We start from the raw sequence: 20,158 nt of genomic DNA on the forward strand, positions 1-20,158 counted from the left end.
TTCTTAGTGGTTTTGAAAAGTGCAAGCACCTCTAAAATGTTTTAGATCTTTCATTGTACGTGTAAGGTAAAAATCTGTAAGGTTAATGATAATCAATAGGAATATTTTCATAAAATAAAGGTTATTTTAGAAGACACAATGATATACCCAGCTTAGAACAACAACTGTGTAATAAACCCCTAAAGGAGTTACACCAACGCTGAGGTCAAATATCATTCCAGTGACATTTTGTGACTCATCATTTTTGGTTAAATATTGTCTTATCATGCAGTTCTCTGACTGTGCACGTAAACTGTGGCTGATCATTGCAGCACATGTGACGTTTTAGCAGGAAATTCCAGTCATTCCACACAATTCCCCTATCACAGCTTTATTCGGTTACCACATTTCTCGTATCCTTTTCCATACTCCAACACAAACACACACACACACACACACACACACATACACATCTCCCACTGTTTAACCCCCTATGGGCTTCCTCTTAAATTCCATTTTCTTGCATATGCACAGGAAGTGGTGACGTCTTCTTGGCTTTTAGCATGTGCTGGGAAAGTGAACTAGCATGTACTCTTCTATATATGGTTTGGCAGTGTAGTAGGCGGTTGTGGGTGGAGCGGGTGAAGGGTAGCTGTTGTGTGCCCTGTTTTTATGGCTCCCAGTCAACAGAGTGACCTTCTACAGCCTTTATCTCTTCGTCCGTAAGGTGAAAGTGTGCGATATGAAAAGTGAAAGAGTAAAAAAAAAACAACAACATGAAAATGAATTTGAGAGAGAAAATACACATGGAGTGAGAGCGCTGGTTAGATTAGAAAGAGTAGGAGGATCTGGTCCAAAGTTCAAATGGAAAATGGGTGGGGCTTCAGTGTAAAAGAAGTGGGCGTGTCTGTTTGTGTGAGTTTCCAAAGAAGAGAAATTCACTGAAAAGGGAAGCAAAGCAAAATGCTTTGTCATAGTCACATTTAAAAAATGAAATATATATATATATCTCCACAGAATAGGAAAATTATTACATATTTTTGACAATATTATATTCAAATAAAATAGACTGTATTACACTATTTTGGCCCAAAATAAAAATAATATATATAATGCATAATTTGGCTTATTATGTTATTAAAATATTTTTATAATATTAAAATAAAATTTTTTAATATCAAATCAGCATATTAGAATGATTTCTGAAGGATCATGTGACACTGAAGACTGGAGTAATGATGCTGAAAATTCAGCTTTGCATCACAGGAATAAATAACATTTTTATGTATATTCAAATTAAAAATATTTATTTCAAGCTGTGTAATAATATTTCACAATATGTTGGTAAATGCAAATAAATGCAGCTTTGGTGAACATTAGTGACGTCATTAAAACATTTAAAAATCATATACAGTGGGTACGGAAAGTATTCAGACCCCCTTAAATTTTTCACTCTTTGTTATATTGCAGCCATTTGCTAAAATCATTTAAGTTAATTTTTTTTCCTCATTAATGTACACACAGCACAGCAAGAATGGCAAGCATTTTGAGAATATTCTTATATTGCAGTAAAAAATATTTATTGGTCCTAAAAGCAGTTAAGTAATGTGGAAATTGTATTGTTTGGAACATTAAACCTTTTTTTTTTTTAATAGCTCCAGTAATCTAATAAAATATGTTACAAATTACTTTTTAAATCTGTTCAACACAGATAACAATTCACATCTAGAGCAATAAATATGTTAATGATGTTAATGATAGAGGAATGTGGGCTGATCTGATGAAGGAAGATAAAGAAAAACAAACAAACAAAAAGCCAGCCAGGACAAAAATGCCTCCCATAACAGCGTTAACTTAATTTATGTAGGCCGCTCAAAGGGATTGCGTAGCTTTATTGTTCAAGTATCTTCTGTGGCATGTATTTTTGTGATGAGCTTATTTACTTCATAATGAGTTTACAAAAGCAATGATAAGCACAAACATCACCTCACGTCTAACACCCCTCAGGAGAAAGAGATTAGATGGGATTGTGTGCACTAAACACCGAATACATCATAGTAACTTCTCTCAAAGAATGACACACCTACACACACCTGATCTGATTGCAAACCAGACACATCAGAAATGTGCCTCAAGTAACTAAAACTTGAAAATGTAGTTTTAAAGGGGTGGTTCATTGCGATTTCACTTTTTTAACTTTAGTTAGTGTGTAATGTTGCTGTTTGAGCATAAATAATATCTGCAAAGTTACAAAGCTGAAAGTTCAATGCAAACGGAGATATCGTCTTTTAAAATTCTGGCAGTTTAATGCCTACAAAAATGGCTGGTAGGGACTACAACAAATTACTTCCTGGGTTTGTGACATCACAAACCCAGATAAACTGAGAAGCGTTAAACATGGACGCACGTGCAGTTGCTGTACTGTATTAAAGCTTTAATCAGGATAAAACTGTATATTAAAAGCTAACATAAGCAGTAGCATTTACAAATAACAGAGTATCTAAAAGTATGAGACAACAAACAAAAAACATAGGCCTACCATTAAAAGCCGTGCTTGCACAGGTTCTGCACGATCCTCTTCAATAATATCCTCTGCTTCTCAATCTCGAACTGATAAGTGATATTAACGACGCCGCTGTCTACAATACAACCGGAGCACATGCAGCTGAGTTGAGGGGCGGGACGTTTAGACGCTCACTAGAGGCGGTTTAGCCAATCACAACACACTGGGCTAGCTAACCAATCAGAGCCCATCGCCTATTTCTGAGGGCGGGGCTTCATAAAAGAAGGAAAAGATCAGCCCGTTTCTCAGAGAAGGGACAGAGCGGTGTGGAATAAAGGTAAATTATGTGAAAAATTATGCGTTTTTAAAAAAAACGAAGCATTAACCCATGTTAGACTACACCCCATAAACACAATCAAGCCTAGAAAAAACCCAGTGAACCACCCCTTTAAAAAGTGTCCAAGTTTTATATATACACACACACATACACATAAAGAAAGAAAGAAAGAAAGAAAGAAAGAAATTTACAGGTAACACAAAAGAGCGAAGGGACCACACACAACACCATAGTCTTTTTTTCCACCATAAACAGTCATAAAGTTTGCAATTGTGTGTGTGTGTTTTTTTGTTATGGAGAGGAGTTCTGAGATCATACACATACGCAAGTTAATCTGAATCAAGATTGTTTGCCAGGTCAATTAAGTATTTAAGGGGATTTTAGCACTGTGAGTATCTGTAGTATTTCTGAACCTAAAGGCCTATACAATGACCATTTACATACATGAGAGACTTTTATTAGCATGACAGTCTTGATTAACTACAAATGGTTTGTACTGAATGATTTGCATTGCTTTCTAAGCCACGCTATTCTTACTAATAGAGAATTATAAATAGACGCATTGCAGACATGCTTAGATGATGAACCTAATTTTTAAAAAAGCCTAATTCTAATCTTTGTAATAGAGTATATTTCTGATGACTTCACAAAGAATTGATTATTTCAATTACAAATTTCTGACAGTGACAGTGTCATGTTGGGACATGCATAAGTAGTTTCAAGTTCAAAGTCATGCTAGAATGGAAATGTTGTGATAAGAGCGAGAAGAGTAATTCCATCATTTTCCAGTTACTACGATTGGATGAGAACCAAAAACAGACGCCTTTTAGTGGAAATGGCAACCGTTAATTCTATGATGCAACACCTAAATCTGAATGTAACTGACATTTATGAAAAGAAAAGAATGAAAAGAAGATAAACCCTCCTTAAGGCAAGATGGTTTGCTGGTCTTAAGTGGTCTCAGCATAGTTAGTTTGCTGAAGGATTTTGGCGATCAGCATGCTGACCAGCTAAATCCAAAACACCAGGCTGGGAGACCACTGACCAGCAAAAAACAGCTTAAAACAACTAAGACCAGCAGCAAGCCATCTGGGCTAGTTTAAGAACTTATGTCAGTAGAAAAGAAGGAAAGAACATAAAACTCTTTTATCAGCAATAGCATCTAAATATCATTGTGGTTTTCGTTTTTCATACGGCTTTAAGGGAAAGGGGAAGAACAAGCAAAAAACTACTCTCAAAAAATCCCGGAAGTTTATGTCATTGAACTTTCCACGAGCGTCTCGCTTTCGTAATTCTTCTTCCTAACTTCCTCAAACATGCTAGTCATTCATATAGGTCAGTTAATGACGGATATTAAGTACATTAACCATGTGAAACTGTCAGAGAACGGAGGATTTTGTGTTGGTAAGAGATTAACAATTATTTTATATACCCAAAAACCTAATTCTAATCATCCTATCATTCTACAATTTCGCTGTTCAAAACGTGCTCCGGCTACATGATGGATTCTAATGTTGTTGTAAACCTGTTGCGTCCGGAATTTCCAAAAACACGTCACTGGTTTGTCGGTGTCCTGATTGGCTGCATACGGAAGAGAGGCGGGTTCAGTCGGTGACGCCTCTGAATAAAACTAAACGGGATCACTCATTACGCAGGAATACTGCGTACCAACACAGAGGATAGCAGTAAGAAAATACGCGATATAAATCTCATCGAATCGGCATAAAAAAGGACTAACAAAAACAGGACCGGTTTGTTTTGATTTATAAAAGTGATTCACTTCGGAAACTGTCATCAACTTTCGTCACTGGGGCTTCTTATTTTCAAGAGAAGATGTTGAAAGTTTACCTCATGCTGGTTTTGTCTGTGGCTGCTGCTGTTTTCGCTGAGTCGGTGAGTGTCTTGTGAATTTTAACTTATATTACATTCAGTTCAGATACTAAGGTTATAATCGAGCCATATTGTTTTCTTTCATCACAAATGACGAAAGAAGGGTGTTATATTTGCGTTAGCTAAAGCGTTAGCTCTCTGACAATAGACCTGTTGAAACAACAAAGGCTTCTAAATTATACATTCAACCAATTTAACACGTCAGATTAATCATTTAGCTTTAGTTTAATTGTCAAACGTGTAGACAAGCCTTCTTGGTCTTTGGTCGAATTTTCCAATGCGCGCACCTCAAATAAACCTCTAGATTAAGATTAGACAAGGAACAATTAATTTAGTCGTGGTTTTGTGATCAATTTGTGTGCGTTTATATTTATGTATGTGTGTAAGTAATATATTTAAGGGCACCAAACTAGTCTTGCTCATTTTTATTTGTTGTGTAACTTCATGAGTAACGTTAGCACTTGCTTTCATGTGACAGTTTTTGCCCTCAATGCTTTTTTTTTTATTATTTGATTATACTGGATTCAGTCCATGAGGTTTACTTTTCCATCTGTTCATTATGGAATCATCCACTGGAGCACCTGTGAATGGGATGCCACAGCTTTGTGTTGGCCAGTTCTTTCATAACTCAAAAGAATAGCTTGCTGCAGATGTCTTAGGAGCTGAAATAGAAGACAAATGCCACCCAGTGTGCTTGCTTGGTCAGTCAGCCACACACACACACACTAACACACACACCCTCATACAAGTCAAAATGTAAATTCTTTGAGGCTAAACCTTCCATTCTCTCACAGACCTTTGGAAAGGTGTTGCCGCAGATCTTTATCTATACTTAAACACCATCAGATGCAGCTTTTGTACTGCGTCTTGTCCTTGTCTGTCGATGGTTTTAGTGTGTGATATTGTGTAATCTTAAGGGTAATAGAACAGTAAACCAGCTGCGCTGTTAGTTGTACATCGGATGGTGTGATTTAATCTCGGGTGGGAATGTGAGAACAAGCTCACACGCACCAAAAGCCTTGTCCTTCGAGGCAGAGAAGGCCGCAGCATTCCTCAAAATCATGCAAAAGTGTCTGTGTTCCTTTCATCCCCCTCCCTCTCCATTCTTTAGCGTTTTCCTGAGGAATTTGACCCCTCCTGACCTTGACCAGCCCTTCTTTTGGGATTTCACACACTTGGGCAGATTTAAATGGTCCACCTCTTTCATCCAGGTCCCTCCTCTTTAGCCACTGGACAAGTTTGTGTGGCTTAAACTCAACATGACATGGACCCTTTAAACCTCAGTAATAGGCAAAGTAGGATTGGATATTTTTGATTTGGCCTTGGGGTTGGTTATATTTGAATATTTGAGTGTAGCTTTCACCACCTTACCTGATTAAAATATAATCTCTAGTTAGAAAGACACATGTTGGTCAAACAAAAAAAGTGTCAGTAATATTAACAACCTCCCAAGATTTTTTTCAGGATTTGTATCCTGTAGATAATTGTATGTGCCAAAAATCTCTGGAAAAAAAAATGTTAAAATGTGTTTAACATTTTAAACACATTTTAAAATGTGTTTAAACCCCCCCCCCCCCAAGTTTGTGTCTTTCTAGCTATTAATGTTGGTGTAGAAAACATTTTCACTTATGAATTGCAAAGAAATGGCAATGAAACATGAAAGTAGAAAAACTGAAATTGTATTTTCTTTGTAAAACATACTCGAATAATCTTTAATTTTAAAAACTATGGAAAATCATTTTAAATGTATTACAAAACAGTATTTTTGTCACCTTAGTAGGTTAATCATTATCTTAAAACATAACTTGCACTGTTTAATATTTTATTATTTTAAGTGTAATGGCCATGCTAGATAACGTGCTAATGATTGTGTTATGAATTAGGCATGAGGTGATTTGCATATGAATGGATTTGCTTTTATTTATTTATTCAGTTGTTTTTAGGGTGCGAAGTTCATCTGAAAGGCAGCGGACGTGATAAATACTTTCGCCAGGATGTAATAATGATTTCTACATTGCTGTCCACTGGTCTATTAAATCGCTTTTGAGGCTGGAATGTTGGCACCGAACGAGAGGGTTTTATTTGCTGCTTGGGTGAAAGAAGAATTTAGTTATTACAGCAACTCTGCCTGTGAACACAGTTGTTTATTGTGACAAATGCAATGCCTTATGCTGTACGGTTTTGTTTTGCAAGTCCAAAGGAATATCTTGAGGCCATGTAAAGGGAGTCCTGTGTGTTCTAGAGTCATTTAGCAGACCACATCAGTTACCATTCCAGTTCTGTTGCTTGTGGAGCTATTAACCATATGCCAGACTGGCTTTAGTTGGAAATGCTGATATGCAGCCACCAGCTGTCCTTCATAATGATGGTTCCTCTTTCTTGAGTTGGCCTGTTGCTTTTTTTTCTGCTTATTGGTGTGGATGATAATAGCTTGCTCATTATTACATATTAGCAATTAGGTTTGTGATATCTGTATTCATCTGAATTGGCTTTACCACCTATTCTTTAGTGAAGTTTCTTTGTTGACTATACCCTCCCCCTAAGCAATGGCAATTCCATCAAGCCTTTTGTCTTTCTTGGCGTGTAAATGTTTGTACTCATGAAAATACCCGTTCTTCTAATAAACACACGTCTGGGTTTTTCTCAGGTCTCCAGACTTAAGTTGAAGAAATCTTGGAGCCTAATCACCTCATTGATGTTCCTACAACCACACGGTGGTCTTTCACATCTAATAACACATTTACTGCTAACTTGCAGTATCCTGGATTACCTTCAAGTTGTTTTCCTGAGTCTTCATATTGTTTAGAATGCTCTTTTACATGTCCATTCATGCATAGTATTAATAATACTAATAATAATAATTCAGGGCCTCTCCATCATTGGATGGTTTTAATGATAGCCTTAAGACTTACTACTAGCTTTGATTTTTCTTTTTACTTTCATAATATATTTTATAATGTTTTATAATTGACTATATTTCTTATTGTAAAACACTTTGGGTCCACTTATGTGGTGTTAAATGTGCTCTATGAATAAAAAAAAATTATTAATGCATTAATGCAATAATAATGTTTATTCAGAGTTCTAAATGGTAACATTTATTATCTTTTATGGCAGTGTCTGACTGTTAATCTTAAAGCTTCTCATTTCTGGCTCATTAATTGCTGTAAAATGTAATTAAAGGGTAATTGTGGATATGGTACATTAAATGAGTTTGTAACTTTACCTATGAACATGATTGTTTCCTGTTGAATGCACATAGGTGCTGTTCATTAGCGAACACACCAAATGAATTGTCTAATGTGTATAGTTTTTTGGTGAATTTCTTAAACCATCAAGAACATATTTGGCTCATTTTTTTAATTCCAGAATCCAGTCTAAATCTCTGTTAATGTCAGGTTTTAGCCAGTCAGGGAAGGTCTGTTTTCAGAAAGCTTGAACTCCTCGTTCCCAGATTACACAATACTGATTGTTTGGACTATTCAGAACGGCTCATTGTGCATTAAACAGTCTTTGACTTAATAGTGAGAAGCTTCATTAATGAAAGCCACTAACGGATACAAGGAAAGTGTGCTAGCACTTCCTGTGTGAGAGAATAGAGGCTGATGACAATGAGGCTGAATAGTCCATTTTGTTTGGTTTAGTTGAAGATTTCGAAGGAAAAGTCAAATTCTGTTTCCTTCTCATGCACTAATGCTTCAGTGCTTTGAACAGGTGCTGGGGTGAGAATTTGGCGTGTGATTGAACAATGACGTATCGTTTAACAGGCAGGTGAGTCTTTCCACCCCGCTGTTGAGATTCAGCTTGGAGTGTAGGAAGGAAAACACGACTATAAATAGCTCCTGTAAAGGTGGAAGGAATTCTCTTTGACATACGAGTGTGATTGTGTGCAAAGTAGGACGTACACTCGGTACGTGTGAGGAGTGTATCTCATGAGGAGATCATATGACACAATACACTGGTAAATCCGATTGGTGGAAGTGACAGACACAGTTTGTCTTGATGACTGCGGCTGTAATTGGTTGTGACCTGAAAGGACAACAAGGAGAGTCTTCAAACCACCACAGATGACAGCGGATAATATCTGTATAGTGTAGCTTTGATGGGTCACCAATGAAACCCAGACTGAATCTTGACATTTTCAGGAGAAATTCTGTGAAATGTTCCAACTTTCTGTGACTTTTCATACTCCGAAGTTGCTTGGTAAAACTTAGATGCAGTCTTGGTTATTTAAATATTGGCCTTTAAACTCAAACAGTGAATCACCTCAGACAGTTTTTCACCGTAATGGATGAGTCGCTGATTGTGGTATCTTCTCTTTGCGTCGCCCATTGTGACTCACTGGAACAGATGCCAGACCATTTGTCAGCAGATGGTCGGATTTGCTCCTAGCTTTTCTAGTCTTGACTTGGGCCTGGTTTACTAAGCTGGTTAATTTACACAGGCTTCTCCCGGCATTACAGCTCACTTTGAGGATAAGAGCCATAGTCATAATTGTAGACATGTCATCTTTTTTTTTTATCGTAGTCAACAGCTATCATGAGGGTTGCCTAAGAGTTCACTCAAAAATAAAGCTTTTTCTCATTTACTCGCCCTTAAGTTGTTTTAAATTCGTATGACTTACTTTTGTGGTCACTGATGCTATATATATTTTGCAAACTCGATAATCACATGAATAATAACTTAAATTTCAGTTCAAGCTCTATGTGCACCAGTTTTCACACTGCTTTAATTGTGCATTTTGTCCTTTTTGGAGCTTGACAGTGCCCGTCTCCATCCATTGTTTGGACAAAAGCAGCATGAACTTTGATAAACATCTCCTTTTGTGTGAAAAAAGTCATTTGGGTTTGGAACAACATGAGGGCAAGTAAATGATGTCAGAATTTCATTTTTAGTGAACTAAATGAATTAACTATTATTTTAAGAACTGTTGTTATCTTATGCATTGGTTTTGTTTCTTTTAAATGCTGGTGAGTTTTTTATTTAATTTTTTTTGTTATTGCTGAGAAATTAAAAACAAAAAACATTATTTCCTGCGTTGCGACTGAGAAATTGAGGGACTTTCTTTAGCAGTCCATCTTAGTCTAGAGATTTTAGTTTGGGTGGTGGGATTTTTTAAAACTCTTTCAAGTGGCTTGTATATGTTTGCTCAGAATTTAATGGTTGCTTATGGGAATTTAAGCTTCGGTTTAATTGAACCACGGCTTTCTCAGTCAAAGAGTATCCGCTGTACTTTCTTATACAGGTTTTTTTTTTCTTCTCAGAGCTGAGTATTTCAGAATGCGGGGGGGATTTTGGAGTGGGGTTTCACAGCACTGTAAAACTGAAAACCATAAAGTATGTCGGTCTCTTTCCCCACACCCTCTTGTGGTTTCTGTCATTCTCTGGTTCTCGCTCTCCCTTTTTCTTTTATTGTCTTCGAACAACAGAGCAGGCTAGAGCTGACTTGTAGTTTCATGTGGCGTTTGCATGATCCTGGTTTTCCTGGAAAATGAGTCAGTCAGTCCCCCCCCCATCTCCATTTTAAAAACCCCTCCCTTTTGCGTCTAGAGCCATTTTAAGCATTAAACTTGTTTTAAAAATGTTGTATTTAAGATAAACTTGAAGTCATTGTTGCCTTACTGAAACCCTTAGTAAATTTGTCTAAGGTGATTACGCCGTGTGTGCGCACCTGTGCATTATGAATGATTTTGCTTTCCTGGTATGTGAAACGTTTCAGTGAGTCATGTTTGATTAAATCTGTTTTTGACAGCAAGCAGGAGAGCGAGACCGATAAAGACCCTCAGCCCCTGTCCGATGAATTCTTGTGTTGTTTTACACAATGGTGCCAAACCTGCACTAACTTGCCTCTTACCTTTCCAGCTTGCTTCAAGGTCAAGAGTGAACTGATTGTAATGCAGTATTGTATGAATCACAGTTGTGTGCCATTCAGAATGGAATTTAGAATCTTTTTTTAAATTACACTTAAAAAAAAAAATTTTAAAATAGAATGCTTTAATGTCTTGTGACCATAGCAACAGTGAAAAGCAAAATGGGCACTTTTATGGAAAGAGTCTTGAAAGAGAGACGTGTGTGATCTACTTCCTCCTGTTATGCTAATAGGCTTAGTCCATTAATTGTTTAAAACCCATTCAGAGTGATTGGCCAAATGGCTCTGCTAACGTGATTAATTAATTAAATTAAGTGTGCTCTCAGAACAATCGTTATGCCATAGGCCAAAGTTTTGATTTTATGAGGTCTTTAAATCATTCTTGTGTCACTCAATAGTGACTGTTCCTTCAATTTCTGATGTTTGCATTGGATTACATTATGAAAGAGTGATTTTGCACATTTTTCTTTGGTGATTTGTCTTGGAACAAATGGTGGCAAGTGTAATTTCCTCATGTAAGTTATTTCTCTTTGTAGGTACGAGAAACGGAAACATGGGTACCTCTGAAAAACAAGTCACCCCATGAGGATCTGGAGACTTCCGGCGACTCTCCGAATGAAGATTTTGAGTTTGCTGATTTAAACCCAACTGACGATGAGGATAGCTTTGATGACGATGATGATGAAGATGATGATGATGATGATTATGATGGCTCAGGCTCTGGGTTTTTAGAAGAACCCATAGACAGCAAGGTAGATATGATTTTTTTTTTCTTTGAAAAATTGAGTAACAACTATTAGGATACTACAGAAATGCCTGTTAGGAAACACAACAGTGAATCTTAATTAATGAGGTTTTTGCCTACAAAAAGTGAATCATTTTAAAGTGAAATGCTCTTTAAAGAATTCTTCTAAATTGAAATTACATTTTATATTATTACAGTAAATAAACAGACAGCGCATCTTTCTATTGCATTTTATACTCTGGTTTAATACTACAACAAATATGCAATGCAACCAGTGTCATCTGATTTGTGACTCTTATGAGCCGATTGTTTTTAATGAATGTCAGAGTGACTCTCTATTGAGTCACAGACTGACTCATTGGTCTAAAGTAACTCATTCATGGTTGCTGAACTGACTCACTGATTTAAAAATCATTACTTCGGGTCATATCCAACTTGAATTGTCATTTCTTTCTTACGCATGCTTATGATTCATGAAACCATGAGTTGAATTACTGATTGGTTGTTCATATGACAGATTTTTGTTGTATATGCAACCGATTTGATTTTTATATTAATTTTCTTGTGACCGTTTTCTCCTTTCTCAGACTGGTCTCTTCAATAGTAACCAGATCCCTGATTTTAAGGGTCCATTTGAACCAAGGCCAACTGTCAATAACGATGTTTTGGTTAAAAACAATGAGGTCGGCTTGCCTGGAGCACCAAACCAAGACAATGACCAGCTCAGCAATGTGCTCATGACCCATGCTGGAGATGACAACTTGTTAAACAACACAGAGGTGCTTGCAGGTGAGGAGACGGTTTGATTTGTTTGCAATAGTGATAGTTTGATATGCAAATTAAATGCAATTAATAAATATTGTCGGGCAAAATTTGAATATTTAAATATAGTAAAACCAATTTCTGATGTTTGCATTGGATTACATTATGAAAGAGTGATTTTGCACATTTTTCTTTGGTGATTTGTCTTGGAACAAATGGTGGCAAGTGTAATTTCCTCATGTAAGTTATTTCTCTTTGTAGGTACGAGAAACGGAAACATGGGTACCTCTGAAAAACAAGTCACCCCATGAGGATCTGGAGACTTCCGGCGACTCTCCGAATGAAGATTTTGAGTTTGCTGATTTAAACCCAACTGACGATGAGGATAGCTTTGATGACGATGATGATGAAGATGATGATGATGATTATGATGGCTCAGGCTCTGGGTTTTTAGAAGAACCGATAGACAGCAAGGTAGATATGATTTTTTTTTTCTTTGAAAAATTGAGTAACAACTATTAGGATACTACAGAAATGCCTGTTAGGAAACACAACAGTGAATCTTAATTAATGAGGTTTTTGCCTACAACAAGTGAATCATTTTAAAGTGAAATGCTCTTTAAAGAATTCTTCTAAATTGAAATTACATTTTATATTATTACAGTAAATAAACAGACAGCGCATCTTTCTATTGCATTTTATACTCTGGTTTAATACTACAACAAATATGCAATGCAACCAGTGTCATCTGATTTGTGACTCTTATGAGCCGATTGTTTTTAATGAATGTCAGAGTGACTCTCTATTGAGTCACAGACTGACTCATTGGTCTAAAGTAACTCATTCATGGTTGCTGAACTGACTCACTGATTTAAAAATCATTACTTCGGGTCATATCCAACTTGAATTGTCATTTCTTTCTTACGCATGCTTATGATTCATGAAACCATGAGTTGAATTACTGATTGGTTGTTCATATGACAGATTTTTGTTGTATATGCAACCGATTTGATTTTTATATTAATTTTCTTGTGACCGTTTTCTCCTTTCTCAGACTGGTCTCTTCAATAGTAACCAGATCCCTGATTTTAAGGGTCCATTTGAACCAAGGCCAACTGTCAATAACGATGTTTTGGTTAAAAACAATGAGGTCGGCTTGCCTGGAGCACCAAACCAAGACAATGACCAGCTCAGCAATGTGCTCATGACCCATGCTGGAGATGACAGCTTGTTAAACAACACAGAGGTGCTTGCAGGTGAGGAGACGGTTTGATTTGTTTGCAATAGTTACAGTTTGATATGCAAAGTAAATAGAATTAATAAATATTATTGGGCAAAATTTGAATATTTAAATATAGTAAAACGTTTGGTACACTAGCGTTTAATGTTTTGCTTTAAAATAAATTCCACTGGTTTGTTTTATCATTTAGCGCAGTATTTTCTAGTGTTATTTCAGTATTATTAGTTTTTTTTTCTAAGAATTCTGAATTGTGAGAAAAAGTCACAATTACCTTTTTTTTTTTTTTTTATCTTTATTCAGTGGCAGAAACGGGCTTCCATATATATATTACATCTATGTTTTCACACAATTGCGATTTTTTTTCTATTCTGAATTGTGAGAAAAAGTCACAATTTCCTTTTTTTTTTTTTTTATCCCGTGGTGAAAACGTGTTTCCGTAGTTACGTGCATGTCATTTTTATTAGTTTTTATTTTATATTTCTACATTGCTTTAATTTATTTATATTTTCCTTTTTTTTTTTTAGTAAATGTAGTACTTTAACTTATTTCAGTTAGCTGCCAAGGCAACATTTCTAATTTTGATTTAAGTTTTTCATCAAATATTTGTAATTTATTTTATGTCAGTTACTGAAAATACAGTAACAATAACAAAGCTGGTATTTTCATACATTTGTACGTATATTTTGAAAATACACGCAGGCCGCTGGTATCCATTAACGCTGTGTCTGTAGGTTATGCCTCCCTCACATTTTTCTATTTCTGTTTTCTAGCTGTTATTGCGGGCGGAGCAGTTGGTCTGGTCTTCGCCATCCTCCTCATCGTCCTGCTGGTTCACTTCGTTCTCCGCATCAAGAAGAAAGACGAAGGAAGTTACGACCTGGGCAAGACGCCCATCTACAAGAAAGCTCCTACCACAGAATTCTATGCATGAGCATCCACACCCTTACATACCTTCTCTGCCTCTCTTTTGAACTATAAGCTCACACAGTGCCTCGGCCCGACGGGCCGCCGCCAACCTCTCACATACCACGAAAACCACAGAAGGACCTCACACAAATAATTCACTCTGCCTGGACATTTGCATTGAAATCTTAAAGCGACTCGGAGGGGATAGCGTCTGTTGCCAAACCGCTCGATTCAAAAGAAGTTCTTGTCTTGTTCTCTCACACTTACTGCCTTTTCACCACGTGGCCCATTGTGTCCATTATATATTTTTAAATAAAACACTACAAGGTGCAATGGAGCCATTCACAGGTTAAAGGCTTTGGATTGACCATTGAACCAGCCGTTATGAAAAACAGTCCGTGTCACGATCGGTGCTTCAGAAAGGGATGGTTACTGTAGCCTTTTACGTTATCAGATGTCTTTTGTTTTTAAATCTGTGTGATGTTAAACTTTTTTTATTTCCTTATTAAAACATCAGAGGTGGAACCAAATTGAGGGCATGCAGTATATGTTTGAAACTTTTCTGTGAATTCTGTGAGAGCAAAGCTGAAATCGGTGTGCTAGACTAATGTATACTCATTTCAACCATGGTGTTATGGTACATTCCTCATATCTGTATCTCATTGCTGTGTTGGTTTTGTGCGACGAGAGACTTAGTACTGCTAACTATAGTGCTGCTTGACTGCCAGCTAAGCTCCTTTAACAGGTACAGATGTTGATTGAGAATCGGCTCACTTTAAACAGACTTTGTACATCCAGGGATCTGTATATAGCCATTTGAATAAAATGTAAAACTTTGGTACTTAGCCATTTCTTGACAGCCTTTTATTTACCAAATATTTAAATGCCAAAATCGTTTTTATTGTTCTTATATCTCATCCCGGTATTCGCTTTTGGCGTAAAACCTGTTCGTGAAACGCAGATGCTTTGCGTCTGTATCTTTCGAAAACATTTATGGAAAATGTTTTGTTTGAGAACAATGACCAATGCTAGTACTAACTTTTTTTTTTCAGTGTTTTTGTAGATGTTCTTAATTCCTTTTTTATTTTACATTTTTTGGTATTAATTTAACTGTCATATTTTATTGCCTGCCTTCAGGTCGGGGGTGTTGCTCCCCCTTCTCAGCTATTGTACATGTGATAATTTTATTTTATTTTTTTTGGTTTTTAGATTTATTTTATATACCATAGTGCAAAAAATTCAAAGGCTGTTAGTCTTTTGACAAGATTTTTTTTTTTAAGAGTTTCTATTTCTTTTAGACTTTTTAAGCCGAATCTATTTATGTTTTGTAGAAGGATGTTCTGGATTAGTTAAGGGGAACGTGAATGAGCTGTGCATTACTAGCATGGTGTAAAATGATTAAAAAAAGAAAAGAGAAAAATCTGCTGCTTTGTTTGGTCACATCCAGATGAAATCACTGATCTAATGTTGAAGTCAATGAATCATTGATTTTTGCATGCAGATTCTGATCTGTTGAAAATAAAGCTATTTTATGCACATAACCAAGGTGTCTTAAGCTTTTTCCGCCATAAAAGTCCTCATAAATTTGCCTTTTAATGATGTCACTATATTTCTTCAGATGTGATTTAAGAAATTGATAATTGAAAGTTTATTCTGTAATATCAAGTAGACCGTCCTCTTGACCTAAAGCAGACCTCAAGTCAAAAATTTGTTTGTTTAGGGTTTGTGGTATAGAAAGGCTCGGAAACTAGACACTAGTAAAGGAGGACGTATGAAATGAAAAACACTTTAATTTACAGACACACTTGAATTGGAAGCTAACGAGGCTGAGGTTTGGTTTCAGAGACTGAGGATCTGCAAGGAGCAATGGAAAGAAGGTAGATGATGTTTCACAGTTATCAAGGGGAAAACATGTTGTGTTTTTATTGATCTTATATTGTTGGTACTCTATGCTCATTGTTTTGGGATTGTTTCAAGGAATCAGTTCCGCAAAAGTTCTTTTGCTATGGTCCTTCAAAACAGAAGCTGTCTGAGCCACCATTGTGGTTCCTCAGATTGCCACATTGGTGGAACCTTCTGGAGAACCTCAATTTCAAGTGCTTAAAAAATGATAAAATGGGGATGGAGGTATTTTTGACAGTCTTGAGAGATCTTGCATGAACTTTACATCTTGTAAGTTACTCTGCAAAATGACCTTTTGGATGCTGTGCCTAGAAGTTCTCCAAACTGAGGCCTTCTTTGTGGAAGATAGATGTTTATCTACGGCTAGGTTACTATAATTTGTGTCCTGAAACCATGCGAGAAACATTGCATGACAACATTCAAAAAAAAAAAAAAATTTTACATTTCTTTAAAAAAAAAAAAAATACCAATTTGGGGTAATAAGATTCAGTAGATAGATAGAAAGCAATGCTTTTATTCAGCAATGATACATTAAATTGATCAAAAGTGACAATAGAAACATTTATAGTGTTACAAAAGGTATCTATTTCAAATAAATGCTTTTCTTTTGAACTTTCATCAATGAATCTTGAAGAAAATGTATCATTGTTTGCACAAAAATATAAAGCAGCACAACTATGGATAATAAATTACAATGATAATATTTAGAAAAGTTTCTTGAGTAGCAAATCAGCATATTAGAATACTTTTTGAAGGATCATGTGACACTGAAGTCACATGGTTTGCATATTGTTTGTTCATGAACCTATTTGTGATAGATGAACTTTGAATAATGAGACAGACTTTAATATGTAATGTAAGTGCCTCAGTGTTAAACTGGGAATTTCCACCTCTAGAGAAATGACTGTAAGCAGCTGTGTGTGTGTGTGTGTACCTGTTTTTCTATTCTGGTGGGGACTTAAACCTGAATACACACAGACTCATTGGGGACTCGTGTCACGGTGGGGACCTAAATTGAGGTCCCCACGGGTAAACAAGCTAATAAATCACACAGAATTAAGTTTTTTGAAAATCTAAAAATGCAGAAAGTCTCCTGTGAGGGGTAGGTTTAGGGGTAGGGTTGGTGTAGGGCAATAGAATATACGGTCTGTACAGTAGAAAAACCATTACGCCTATGGAGAGTCCCCACAAGGATAGCTGACCAGACATGTGTGTGTGTGTGTGTGTGTGTATCCAGCATGTTGATGCCTGTCTGCTTTGCTACCAAAACATATGAGCATACCAAGAGAATAAAGGCTGTTTTCTTTTAGGATTGAAGGATAAAAATAGAAAATGTTTTGATTAAAAAGTGTAAAGGCTCATGCATGGACCTTGATCATATCTATTTTTGTTTCTGTTTTTAAAATGAGATACACTGACAGGATTCCTTAAACCAGGCCAAGGCTTAATCTTGTGGCAAAAACAAACACAGCGGCTCCAAAAAATATTTGCCCACACTTTTTGCAAAAGTGTGTTTGCACTTTATTTTTCTTTAAATATACTCCCCATAAAAACAAACAATCTGTCATCATTTACTCACCATCAAGTTGTTCCAAACCAAAAAGTTGCTGGTAGCCATTGATTTCCATAGTATTTCTTTCCACACTGTGGAAGTCAGTGAGGACCAGCAACTGTTTGGTTACCAATATTCTTCAAAATATCTTTTGTGTTCAACAGAAGAAAGAAATTCATACAGGTTTGGAACAAGCTGAAGGTGAGTAAATGATGACAGAATTTTCATTTTTGGATGAACTATCCCTTTAAAGTAAATGCCATTTGGTTTTGGTATGCAATGATATTCATACATTTTTAAGCTTGGCATAGTGACTAAATACTTTTTTTATAACCGCCTTAAGTGATTGTCTGTATGATAATGCAACATTATAAGGGTTATTGGGGGTGTGTTGAACACGTGCCCTCTCTGACGTCACACTTTCACACCTGAACGAGTCCAGGTAAATTTAGCACGAACAGTCCGTTGAGCCATTTAGGAAAACCAGTTGAAATCTGCTTAGCATTAGCTATAGAAATTAAATGACCTGCATGGGGAAGTTCCCTTGCGATTGATTATATCTGGCAAAGTTGTGCTGTAAAAATATCTTAATGCATATTGAAAATAGATGCAAATCTGACTGTTTCCCTGATAAGTTTATCTTTTATCTGTTGGGGGGAAAACATCATGCCTCCGGTTACAGGTTGAATGGACTAGACAATGAATATTGTGCAGTTTTTCCCCCCTCACGGAACAGTTTCATCATTAACACGCGCGCGTTTCCTGCTGCACATTTGTATGCACATTTGTCATGGAAGGTTCTGGAAAATGTTCAAACTGTCACGTATTACGCCATCCTATTGGAAGCCTTCTCACTTTCAACTACAGCCCGGGTTTGTTTACTCAAGAGGTGGGGCAAAAGACACAGGAGAAAACGGCCGTTTGCCATATAAACGTACTTTATGGAAATAATTTGCAATATAAGTGTTTTTCTCATTGCTACTAGTTGAACTAATTTTAAAGTAACCCCTACATTTAGATCGAACATGAGGAACACCAGGGCTAGTTGTCACTAAAATCTCAGTAACTGTAAGATTATGAGTCAAAATTGCACAAGTCTATAGGCTATCTATATAATGATAGTAGCTATCGTTTAACAGACAGGTATTCTTCAGTATCCTAATATGTCAGTTTGGGGCAAGTTTGCCACATGTTTTGATTATTTATATATATATATATATATATATATACAGGTACATCTCAAAAAATTAGAATATCATGAAAAAGGTCAATATTTTTTCCTAAGAAACTCTACTAAGAGAATATATCCCTGTTGCTTTGACTTGACAAACCAAGGACTAATAATATCAGCAGTCTTTTACTACATGACGCCACCTCTTTAATCTTCATTAACAACTTGATAAAGTATTTTAAAACCGTAGCATCTTGTAAGGATGTTACACCAAATCTGCATTAATTATTGTCAATCTGTGTGTATCACAGAGACGTGTAGCTATGATATTATTCCTTTTCTGCTCGATATGAGGAACAGGGGTGTATTCCAGAATGTGGGTTTTGTTGGAAACTCAGAGATTGTTAACCCCAGAAAAGGGAAACTCAGGGTTTTCGGTTCCAGTAAAAGACAAAACTAAACCTCTCGGTAAGTTACCATAGTAACTTACTCTGTGAATACCTAACCTGGTCGGGAGCAGGTTTTCTTCTGTAAAACCAGAGTTTCTTTCGGTCTCCTCCCCCTTTTTAAAGCATAAGCAATGTTTAAATACCCCATTCATTCATTCACGCTGCAAAAATTGCTTTTATTGCTGAGATTTTTGCCTTATTTCAAGTACAAATATCTAAAAATTCTTAAATCGTGATGTATTTTCTATATAAGAAAAAATATGTACGATATTTAGTCTTGTTTCCTGGGGTAAACAAGTCAAATTAATTGCCAGCGGGGTAAGAAAAATAATCTCAATGAAAATGGAAACAAGATTATTTTTCTCACCGGACCACTTTCGTTTTCATCATGCAGACACGGTAAATGTGACAAAAGTGGCATGTCTTTTTATAAGGGATCCTGTAGATGAGGAGGCTGCATTAATTCGTGGGGAGTTACATTTACAGGAGAGGATGTAATTTAATTTGATTTAATTTATTTATTTTGCCATATCCACATGCATATTTATTTGAACGGTACCATTTTTAAATGGCGTTCACTTGATAAAATCTTGTTGCAACCTCTAAGTAACCTAATAATTAGAATTTCCTTTAGGATTTCCAGTGTGGTTGGATGCATTGATTACACACACCTTCTCACCATCGCACCTTCCGAAAATGAAGCTGATTACTGTATGGAATAGAAGGATGCCAGATGGAAGGGTAGTGCAGGATTTATACCGTAACCACCATCACAGCTGTTAAATAAATACAAATTATTCACAGTTTATTTGGTCATCTTTATGTTCTACAAATACAAAAGCAACAAATTATT

The 20,158-nt window shown here is 36.2% G+C and overlaps 1 protein-coding gene across 1 annotated transcript; it reads left to right on the forward strand.

Moving 5' to 3' along the window:
• Window positions 1-4,461: 4,461 nt before the first annotated feature.
• LOC107708113 (syndecan-4-like) lies at window positions 4,462-15,772 on the forward strand. Its single transcript, XM_016512260.1, has 4 exons — window positions 4,462-4,712; window positions 11,115-11,330; window positions 11,911-12,112; window positions 14,096-15,772. The coding sequence occupies exons 1-4, from the start codon at window positions 4,653-4,655 to the stop codon at window positions 14,254-14,256; spliced, it is 639 nt and encodes a 212-aa protein (XP_016367746.1). The 5' UTR covers window positions 4,462-4,652; the 3' UTR covers window positions 14,257-15,772.
• The last annotated feature ends 4,386 nt before the right edge of the window (window positions 15,773-20,158 follow it).

This window comes from Sinocyclocheilus rhinocerous, unplaced genomic scaffold (assembly GCF_001515625.1).
Source record: "Sinocyclocheilus rhinocerous isolate Xijiao unplaced genomic scaffold, SAMN03320098_v1.1 scaffold113, whole genome shotgun sequence".
NCBI lineage: Eukaryota > Metazoa > Chordata > Actinopteri > Cypriniformes > Cyprinidae > Sinocyclocheilus > Sinocyclocheilus rhinocerous.